This window comes from Pseudophryne corroboree, chromosome 1, assembly GCF_028390025.1.
Source record: "Pseudophryne corroboree isolate aPseCor3 chromosome 1, aPseCor3.hap2, whole genome shotgun sequence".
NCBI classification, from domain to species: Eukaryota; Metazoa; Chordata; class Amphibia; order Anura; family Myobatrachidae; genus Pseudophryne; species Pseudophryne corroboree.
Genome location: NC_086444.1, coordinates 429,385,432 through 429,397,027, shown reverse-complemented (window position 1 = coordinate 429,397,027; position 11,596 = coordinate 429,385,432). Strand labels below are relative to the sequence as shown.

General features: G+C 36.6%; 1 protein-coding gene across 1 annotated transcript; it reads right to left on the bottom strand.

Annotated features, from left to right (window-relative positions):
- Positions 1 to 514: 514 nt before the first annotated feature.
- On the bottom strand, positions 515 to 9,739 carry LOC134895742 (olfactory receptor 5V1-like). The gene is made up of 2 exons (XM_063913864.1): positions 8,939 to 9,739; positions 515 to 535 (listed from the first exon to the last, which is right to left on the bottom strand). Exons 1-2 carry the CDS (start codon positions 9,737 to 9,739, stop codon positions 515 to 517), a joined length of 822 nt encoding a protein of 273 aa, XP_063769934.1.
- Positions 9,740 to 11,596: the final 1,857 nt, after the last annotated feature.

The window sequence follows — 11,596 nt, the reverse complement described above, 5'->3', positions numbered from 1 at the left end:
GCCCCCCAAAATCCCTAACCAGCCCCAGACCTCTCAGCCTGGTCTGGTATTGGATAATCAGGTGAAAAAGTGGCATTGGGCAACATATATTAACCCTGCACCATTTACCCTCCACCAACCCATTAACCCTGCACCCTTCACCTCCAGAGCTGGTAGATCCTTGGTAGTAGAAATCACATCTCTTGGTCGGTCCTGACTTTCTGAAGCATTCTTACTCTGGACTGACCTGGGTAAGCCTGGTTGCTATCAAGGCAGGGGAATTCCACACTGTGTGTCCCTCTTCTAAAGCACCAGCCCTCCGACTGGCTCAGCCCAGTGCTGGTTACAGGAAAATAATGGGAATCCCACTAGATGAGTGCATGCTTACTTTTAAATACTCCTGAGAAGTCTACATGGTATTACAGTATTTTGTCAAGATGAAATGTGTTGGGTAATCTGCTTTGGTTGGCTGTTGTTTTGTGGATATGATGAGATAAGCACATTATGTTGCATCTATTATACATGCAATTCTTTTTTATAAATATATTTTTTTAATCTCAGAGTAATTTAAGAAGAAATCTACACTGTTGGATCCAATTGTGGATTAATTTCAGAATCAGAATCAGTTTTATTGGCCAGGTGTACTCAAGTACACTAGAATTTTTTTGAGGTACAAAGCATCGCCAAGCAGCAACATGAAGGGGGAATACTTAGCATAAGGGGGGAAAACGTAGCATACATTACAAACATTACATGTATAAGTTCATACTGCATAAATAAAAACTTTGAAATATTTACAGTGCTGTTCTTAATGGATCATGCTAATAATCACAAGGAAGTTCTCATTCTCATGTTCTCTTTTCAGAGAAAGTGATATTCATAATAAAGTTCCAGCTTTGTCTAAAAAATCATTAATTATGGATCTTACTTGCACTCCGATGTTTCTAAGTGCAATTATCATTCAAAATTCCACTTGGAAAAACCATAAGGTCACCAGCATGTAACTATAGATCCCGTATCCTTATTAAAAGAAACAGTTCATGTCACAAAGTCACAAAAAATTTAAAAGTTTTATTAAAAGTCCAAAAGAAAAAGTTTTTAAAAACATAAAGCACTTTACCGGTTACTGACAGGCTCAGATGGATTATCCAAATTGGTACTCAAACAGTAAGGTTGCTCCTCACCGGACCTCCAGGACGCCAGAGATTTTAAATGATGTCCTCCCTTTATTCTGGGCTTATCTACCACATGCTTTCTGCTACAGGGTCATCTCTCCTGCTGGCCGTCCCCCAAACATCATTTAAAATCTCTGGCGTCTATTGTTCAGACCTCCTTAACCGCTATGCTGCCCGCAGTATATCTCCTACTCCCGGTTTTCTCCTCACTTGGTGATAATGACCAAAACCACCTATGCATCACTGACGCATTTCTACCCGTTCCGGGTCTTTGTCAAGGTGTAGGTGATTTCGGTCCGGTCACTATTTATATTCTATCCTAGATGGCCAGCAGGAGAGATGACCCTGTAGCATAAAGCATCTGGTAGCTACGCCCAGAATAAAGGGAGAACATCATATAAAATCTCTGGCGTCCTGGAACTTTTTCTTTTGGACTTTTAATAAAACTTTTGAATTTTTTGTGACTTTGAGACATGAACTGTTTCTTTTAATAAGGATACGGGATCTATAGTTACATGCTGGTGAATGTATGGTTTTTCCAAGTGGAATTTTGAATGATAATTGCACTTAGGAACATCGGAGTCCAAATAAGATCCATAATTAATGATTTTTTTAGACAAAGCTGGAACTTTATTATGAATATCACTTTCTCTGAAAAGAGAACATATGAATGAGAACTTCCTTGTGATCATTAGCATGATCTATTAAGAACAGCGCTGTGATTATTTCAAAGTTTTTATTTATGTGAATGGTGTTTGCTGATTAGCTGATCAGCTGTTTTGAGAGGGCAGCTGCAGTTATTGAAAGCGCTTGGAATAAACCCTTCTTGTGGTGTTTAAGTTCATACTGCACATTGCAACTGTACGATAGAATCGACATATTAGACATATTATACATGTTAGACTTTTTATATATATTTTAAGCTGGTGGACAGCTAGTGGGAAGAAGCTTTAATGGATCTGGTCAACTTCGCGGGAATGGACCTGTAGCATGTGCCTGATGGAAGCGGTTCAAACAGTTTGTGATATCGGATAAGCACTTTTTATTTGCGTATTTGATACATTCCACTTTTATATTTTACAGCGAGTTTTTTTGGTATTGCAGTACTTCAGGGTAGGTAAGTTGGCACAATACTGCTGCTGTGTAACTACACATTACATCATGCTCTGCTATATTTTAGCTGTTAGGGCATGCTGGGATTTGTCATTATGCAGCATCTGGTAAACCACATGTTTATTAACATTGTGTTAGTTCATTATTTAAAAAAATTATATAACTGGTGACCTTTGCCTAATTTCCTTGACTAAAGGATGATTCTCCAATAAGAAGAGCAAGGTTGAGTGCTGGTGCAGTCATCAATTACCACTGTGGAGCTGCAGCCATTAGTGAAGTCAAAATAACTGTGAGCCACTATTTGGTGATAAGTCTTGGTGCTGTAAGGAGTTGAGACCTGGCCTGATTCTGGTGCATGCATCTTCTTGCAATCATCACCTTAAGGGTTGTAAATGGTAGTCACATAATCAGTGTTCATAGTTGAACATATCTGTGTTTGGGGCGTGGGGCCCCCAGAGCTGCTCTGGCTGGGCAACTTCAGGGCATCACCACTTAATACTTACAGTATATTAAAATTATATATCACTCTTGTAACGCTGAGTAGCTGCATTCATTCACCTAATACTCTAACATTTCACTGTAAACTTTCATTTGCGTGATTCCCTTCGGAAGTTTTGGCTGGGCTATATTGGGGGTGCCGTGCACCCCAGATGTGAACCCTAGGAATGTTAGGGACTTACCCGATGAGGAGACCTGGATGTTGGTGAGTAAGTCCATATTTGTGGCCAAATTTATGCTAACAGCCTCATATTTGATGTTTAATTGTAATTTTCATTCCAATTTTGAATAGTAATGTTTGCATAGTGCACCTGCATCTTTTTATCTGCATGTGATAATGATGCAGAACAAAATGATTTGTTAAGTTATATATATATATATATATATATATATATATATATATATATATATATATACATACTTTTTGTGAAAATGGGCCTGATTCTGAAGAGGGAGTAAAGCAAAAAAAGAGCAAGTGACTGTTCACTTTAGGAAAAGCATGTGACACTCGAGGTTGGGCAGACTGAAAATGTACAGAGAGATTTAGATTTGAGAGGGGTGTATCCAAATTCTATTTTGATGTGTAAATATAAAGCTGTCCAGTTGGCTCCATGTAAAAACAGAATTCAAGCTATTACTCTCTTGCGCTATACTAAATATATGATATGGCTAACAATAATACCAAATCCTATATTATATTAGTATATTAAAATATTTTTTATTCATATATGAAAAAATCACAAATGATAAAACAAGACCGGTCTTAATACCATAGAAATCTTTGAATAAGAGAAATAAATATATATTTTACACTAAAGGAGGTGGACTTAAGCATAATCTGTGCACAGAAGTGTGTATACTATCTCTGTAAGCAAATGACTTAGTCCATAGATAAAAGTCAATAAATATCTAATAACAGCTGCTAGTGGAACCCGTACATTAATTAGATATCCATGAATAGTTACTTTATATCACAGTTCCTTTTAAAAGTAACCATCCAGCGCAGCACAATTAGCTGTGTGAGAGCCGCTCCAAAGGGAATCTTACGTGAGGCTTGAGCCAGTGATGTCAGCAGGAGAAGGTCCCGATAATTGCCAAGGTGGTTTCTGGCTGTGGGGAAACCGGCACCTGTGCTGGAGCCTGCTATAAGTAGTCCTGCTCGACTTCAATGCTCCACGGATCCACACCTCTACGTGCCGTATGCAGTCACCGGTGAGCAGCTTCTCTCCTCCCAGTGATAATTCCAGCAGCAAATAAAATATATAGCTGATACGGAGTACGGGTCCAGTTCAAGCAGGGGTCCAAATGCAAAGCTTCTGACGCATTTTGCTCCTCCCTCAGGGGCTTTATCAAAGAATGATTCCAAAAAGCTCCAGGACCCTTTTTATAGGAGTAATGTTAAATCCTATTGGTGCATCGAATAATATAAAACACCTGTTACTACACCTGCTCAACCACCTCCTAATCCAACCTCCTTAATTAAAACTTCAAAGGTTCCTATACACCCAGTATATAATGGGTGCAAATCTTATACAAAAAATCATTTTAACGTATAAATGTAATCAAATACACACTAAAAATAAATCCATACAATATGAATATCCAAAATATATGTTTCAATGCCCGCATTGTCCAAAATCCCCACTAATATACTTTGAGAATTCTTCCATAATGATCGATAAAAAACCATGAACATATATAAAATTTATCTGTCTGTTATTTGAAAGAGTATAACAGTTACATCTTAACGGTGAATCGAACCAGCTACATAATCCTTCATATACTGTTACCCTACCATTACTCCCATTCCTTAGTGTTAATGAGCTGTGCCCAACCTATGTAAAGTATACTTCCACCTTAATTCTACATCATCTTAATAATATATATATATATATATATATATATATATAGATGTGTGTTCTTAAAAACTCACATATAATTTAACTCCCAAATTTATAAATACCAATACACATCCCTACAGAACAATGATTATTATGAAGAAGTGAATAAAACATAATAAAAACAAATACATAACCAAAAGACCATATCTTCCCACTCAATGGATTTAACTCCTGACCTCTCTCTTCACAGTCAGTTGCTCTACCACTCCTCTACCCTCTGACTCCTATACGTCCCAATGAATATTTAGCCTCATTTATAGAGTTTTAATTAAATACTCGCTATATAATCATACATTCTAAAACTACTTATAATAAAAGAATAATAATATAGCTATAATCCTTAATAGTCTATGATGTCAACCATCAAGCTCAATATATCACTAAGTTCATACTTAAGGTGATTACTCCCACTCCGGTTCGAACCTCCAACCCTAACTATCATATTTCCTATTCGTTGTTGTTACACCACCGTATGGTTTAATCACTAAACACACTTAATCTCTTTACATACCATATCATCAATTTTTAATAACATATATGTACCCATGTAATTATTTACCCATATTTTACTGATAATCACTCCTATCTTCATAGTCAAAACAATATAATAAATTAGTGACCTGTCTAAATGGAATACTAAAATGACTAATTGTACAACCAATCCACCCCCTTTTAATTTTATTTACTCTATTGATTTTCTATTTTTATTTTTTATTCTCTATTTTTATTATTAATTCCTTATTTTGATACTAATTCCTAACCCTTAATTGTTAATTAACCCCCCCCCCCCTCTATTTTTTCTTTCTTCTTTAGTTTTTGGTGAATAACCCTCTAACCTCTATAGTGTGTACAAGTTACTCCTACACACGACATGAGGCTCTTTTAATAGTATAGTGTTTAGTGATCACTACATGCCCTCACCTCCCACTAACCCCCCATATCATATAAATCCGATATAAATTATTTTTAAGAAGAATCACGATCTTAAAAACTTGCTAGCCCCTAGCATGTTGAAGAAAACCCAGAGGGAGAAGAGTCATCCAACCACTTCAGTTTGGTTAGGGCAACCTATGATAGGGTGCTTCAAAAGTGGGAAGAGTAGGTGTCTTACATGTGGTTACATGTTGAAATCTAGTGAAAAAGAATCTCATACTACAAAAGAGAAATTCGCTATATGAGAATTTGTAAACTGTGACACCACATATTGCATCTACGTACTGCAGTGCCCTTGTGGTCTACAGTACGTAGGTAGAACCACCCGCACATTGAAAACTAGATTTAGAGAACACCGTTTGAATATTTTAAAGGGTTTTATTAAACACAGTGTTTCTTACCATTTCTTAAAGGAACATCAATGTAATCTTTTAGGACTTAGAGTTGTGGGGGTTCATCATGTTAAGAGGACTGACAGAGGGGGAGATCGATTTCGAAATTTGTGCAAAAAAGAAGCACTGTGGATTTTTCGGCTAAATACGTTATCACCTCAGGGATTGAATGAAAGCATAGAATTTGAATCATTCGCCTAGAGGGTTCCCCACAATGTATGTAGGAAAATGGGACATACCATCATGAATCATGTAACGTTTAGGTTGGTTTGTATTTATATGATATGGGGGGTTAGTGGGAGGTGAGGGCATGTAGTGATCACTAAACACTATACTATTAAAAGAGCCTCATGTCGTGTGTAGGATTAACTTGTACACACTATAGAGGTTAGAGGGTTATTCACCAAAAACTAAAGAGGAAAGAAAAAAGAGAGGGATGGGGGGTTAATTAACAATTAAGGGTTAGGAATTAGTATTAAAATAAGGAATTAATAATAAAAAAATAGAAAATAAAAAATCAATAGATTACATAAAAATAAAGGGGGGGGGTGGATTGGTTGTACAATTAGTCATTTTAGTATTCCATTTAGACAGGTCATTCATTTATTATATTGTTTTGAATATGAAGATAGGAGCGATTATCAGTAAAATATGGGTAAATAATTACATGGGTACATATAGGTTATTAAGAATTGATGATATGGTATGTAAAGAGATGAGCAATTAAACCATACAGTGGTGTAACAACAACGAATAGGAAATATGATAGTTAGGGTTGGAGGTTCGAACCGGAGTGTGAGTAATCACCTTAAGTATGAACTTAGTGATATATTGAGCTTGATGGTTGACATCATAGACTATTAAGGATTATAGCTATATTATTATTCTTTTATTATAAGTAGTTTTAGAATGTATGATTATATAGCGAGTATTTAATTAAAACTCTATAAATGAGGCTAAATATTCATTGGGACGTATAGGAGTCAGATGGTAGGGAAGTGGTAGAGCAACTGACTGTGACGAGAGAGGTCAGGAGTTCAATCCATAGAGTGGGAAGATATGGTCTTTTGGTTATGTATTTGTTTTTATTACGTTTTATTCACTTCTTCATAATAATCATTGTTCTGTAGGGATGTGTATTGGTATTTATTAATTTGGGAGATAAATTATATATGAGTTTTTAAGAACATACATCTATATATATATATATATATATATTATTAAGATGATGTAGAAATAAGGTGGAAGTGTACTTTACATAGGTTGGGCACAGCTCATTAACACTAAGGAATGTTGATGGAGTAATGGTAGCGTAGCAGTATATGAAGGATTAGATAACTGGTTCGATTCACCGTTAAGATGTAACTGTTATACTCTTTCAAATAACAGACAGATACATTTTATATATGTTCATGGTTTTCTATCGATCATTATGGAAGAATTCTCAAAGTATATTAGTGGGGATTTTGGACAAAGCGGGCATTGAAACATATATTTTGGATATTCATATTGTATGGATTTATTTTTAGTGTGTATTTGATTACATTTATATGTTAAAATGATTTTTTGTATAAGATTTGCGCCCATTATATACTGGGTGTATAGGAACCTTTGAAGTTTTAATTAAGGAGGTTGTACTAGGAGGTGGTTGAGCAGGTGTAGTAACAGGTGTTTTATATTATTCGATGCACCAATAGGATTTAACATTACTCCTATAAAAAGGGTCCTGGAACTTTTTGGAATCATTCTTTGATAAAGCCCCTGTGGGAGGAGCAAAACGCGTCAGAAGCTTTGCATTTGGACCCCTGCTTGAACTGGACCCGTACTCCGCATCAGCTATTTATTTTATTTGCTGCTGGAATTATCGCAGGGAGGAGAGAAGTCGCTCACCGGTACCTGCATATGGCACGTAGAGGTGTGGATCCGTGGAGCATTGAAGTCGAGCAGGACTTCTTAAAGCAAGCACCAGCACAGGTGCCGGTTTCCCCACAGCCAGAAACCACCTTGGCAATCATCGGGACCTTCTCCTGCTGACATCACTGGCTCAAGCCTCACGTAAGATTCCCTTTGGAGCGGCTCTCACACAGCTAATTGTGCTGCGCCGGATGGTTACTTTTAAAAGGAACTGTGATATAAAGTAACTATTCATGGATATCTAATTGATGTACGGGTTCCACTAGCAGCTGTTATTAGATATTTATTGACTTTTATCTATGGACTAAGTCATTTGCTTACAGAGATAGTATACACACTTCTGTGCACAGATTATGCTTAAGTCCACCTCCTTTAGTGTAAAATATATATTTATTTCTCTTTTTCAAAGATTTCTATGGTATTAAGACCGGTCTTGTTTTATAATTTGTGATTTTCTCATATATGAATAAAACATTTTTTAATATACCTGTACTAATATAATATAGGATTTGGTATTATTGTCAGCCATATCATATATTTAGTATAGCGTAAGAGAGTAATAGCTTGAGCTTTGTGGTTTATTGCACTTGAGAATTCCAGTGCATATAGATTGACTTGCTAACCCCAGGTCATAAACCCTCCTGCGGCTGATTTGTATTGATATCATCCAAAAGGTATTTTTTAAAATATATGTTACTAGCACCTGGTAAAAGTGTTTTTTTTACATGTAAAAACAGACATTATTTTCCCTGTATGCAAAAAAATTAAATAAAAATGATTTGCACCCCTTGCAATGTAACATTTGTGCCAAGCTACACAGGTACAGTATTTGCTCTTTATAGCTTTACTCACGGCTCAGAATCCACTTTCTGTCATTGCATCATGTGATGCAAAAGAGGTTTTTTTTTTTGCCAAAATATTGTTTTAAAATTAAATTACTTTAGTAAAGATCTACTAGTTTTAAAATTATTTAAATACAAGAGTCTTATTTTTATTTTTTAATGAATTGTAAATACAACAATTGTTTAACAACAGCTTTTTTAACATCTTGATTTTTCAAAGTGTATATAATTGGGTTTAACATTGGGGTCACAACACTATACAAGACTGAGATTATTTTATCCTTATCCAAAAAATGTGTAGACACTGGTCTAACATAATTAAAAATAGATGTGCCATAGTATAAAATAACCACTATTACATGAGAGAGGCAGGTAGAAAAAGCCTTTTGTCTTCCTTGAGTTGATCTAATTTTCATTATAGTCACAATAATATATAAGTAAGTCACTATAATACACACAAAAGGTGTCCAAGCTATGAAAATCCCAATAGTTTGTAACAAGAGTTTATTTAGAAATGTATCATCACAAGCCAGAGATAAGAGAGGGGGTATGTCACAAAAAAAGTTATTTATCTGATTTGAGGTGCAAAAATGTAACCGAAAAGTAAAAAAAGTATGTATTATAGAATTCAGAAGACCACAGAGCCAAGAGGCACCTGCCAAAAGACTGGTAAGTTTTTGGTTCATTATGACAAAATATTGGAGAGGATTACATATAGCTACAAATCGGTCATAGGACATAATACCAAGTAGAATACACTCTGTGCCAACAAATGCAAAAAACAAATATAGCTGAGTTACACAGCCAACAAATGAGATTGTTTTCCTCTCCACTAGGAGTATTTGTAACATTTTTGGCATGGTGGTTGAGGTATAACAAATATCCAAGAAAGACAAATTTGCCAAGAAAAAGTACATTGGCTTTTGAAGATTCTTATCCAGCTGAAACACCAAAATGATAGTGAGATTCCCCAGTAAAGCTACAACATACATTAGAAGCAGTACACAAAACAGAAAAAATTTGAGGTCGGGAAGATCTGATAATCCAAGTATTATAAAGTCTGTAAATGTTGTCTGATTAATTCTCATTTTATACTGCTACTGTATGTTTTCAACAGCAGTTGTATGGCACATGCAATCACATTTTCTTGAATAACAGAATCTTGATTTCAATTACATCTTCCCTGGTGATTGTTAAAGCTGAAAGGTAAAACATTTTTTTGTTATTTTATTATTAAGCTTGCATGTCTAAGTTCTATAAATAACACCCCTTTCATGCCAAATCCTGGTATTTTGAACATGGCTCACTTCCAGATAAGACCCGGGCCAGACCCCATCACACTGCACCTCTTATTTCTGGGTAGGCCCAGTTTAGATTGAACCCAGGTCAGCCCTGCAAAGCCTATGGGTGTCATGTGAAATTGCCTTTTTCAGGCTCACAAAGATTTAGTCATGATAGGGTGGGTACTGCTCACTACATTGCAGCAATCATGTCTCACAAGTTTCCAGTGTGTAGTCCGGAGCTCCTGACTGTTTGCACTTTACTGCTGTTTGGTATAGAAAGAGTGACCATTTTATCCCTTTTATCTGGGACGCTCATGGATTACACAGGTTCTGTGGCTGATTAAAACCAGCTAAAATGTAGGCTTGAAGTCAGCCAGTCACAGAACCTATGTAATCCATGAGCGTCTTAGGTAAAAGGGATAATATGTTCACTCTAGTATAGCAATAGAGAGCATCATGCAGCTTCTGACACTGTGCTTCCTTGTGCACAGTTATTTCAGGAGTAGGGTGCAATTTTTGGCAGAGAGGACTAATTCTCAATGCCAATGTTTGCGCAGGAGGATAGCCTTAATATCATTCACCATTTCATCCATATTGAAAATGAGCACAGCAACAGACAGAAGAATGTTGGCCAGAGAATGAAGGCATGGAGAGGCTGTATAATAGAACACACAAATGTTTTATGATTTTTTTTATTATATTTAAAATGTGTTAACAATGAAATGTTAAAACTTTGCCACACACTATCAACATGTGTGCTAATTATTTTTGATAGTGTTTCCCCCCAAAAAAAATAATAATAATTTGTATATAACAGTGGTTCCCAAACTCAGTCCTCAAGGACCACCAACTGTTTTCCAGGACTCCTCGCAGAATTTACCTTCTCGCGTTGTGCTGCCCTGGGGTTAGCTGGCGTTTGCCGGTTTGCGGGGTTTTACACCCCAGGCCTAGACCTAGAGTTAGGGACCACCGGCATCAGAGGAGACATGTCGGGGCTAGGTGGCTTATCAAACATTTGCAAACTGTATGTAACTAAGACCTCTGGATTTCTATTATATATATATATATATATATATATGCAGTCTTTCAAGTCTTAGTACAGGTACAGCTCGGTGTGCTGGGGGACACCAAGGGTTTATCCCCAATGTATTTCTTCCTCCTCGCAGAATCACAAGTGAAAATGTTAACTCCACCTGTGGTTCTTTTAAAATGTGTCAGTGATTGAATGTGCATACACACGGTGAGGTTTTTCCTTGTGATTTTGACTATGGGGTCATTCAGATCTGATCGCTGAGCTGCGTTTTTTGCTATCCTGCGTTCAGATAGTCGCTGCCTACAGGGGGACTTACTCTTCCAATGTGAATGATTCCTGCTGATCAGGGCCGGAGCTGACGTCAGACACCCTCCCTGAAAATGCTTGAGTCTGCCTGCATTTTTCCAGACACTCCCTATAAACAGTCAGATGCTATCCACAAATGGCCTCTTCCTGTCAATTACCTTGCGAATGCCCGTGCAATCGGATTTTTCGCACCATTCCATTGCTGGCCGGCAATGCCTGTTGCTGTT

Excerpts from the sequence above, each read along its gene's own strand:
- LOC134895742 (XM_063913864.1), bottom strand. The coding sequence starts at position 9,739 with ATGTATGTTGTAGCTTTACTGGGGAATCTCACTATCATTTTGGTGTTT. Across the intron at positions 536-8,938 it reads ATCAAGATGTTAAAAAAGCT|ATTAAAAAAATATATTTATA; the intron begins GTTGTTAAACAA and ends AATTACTCTGAG.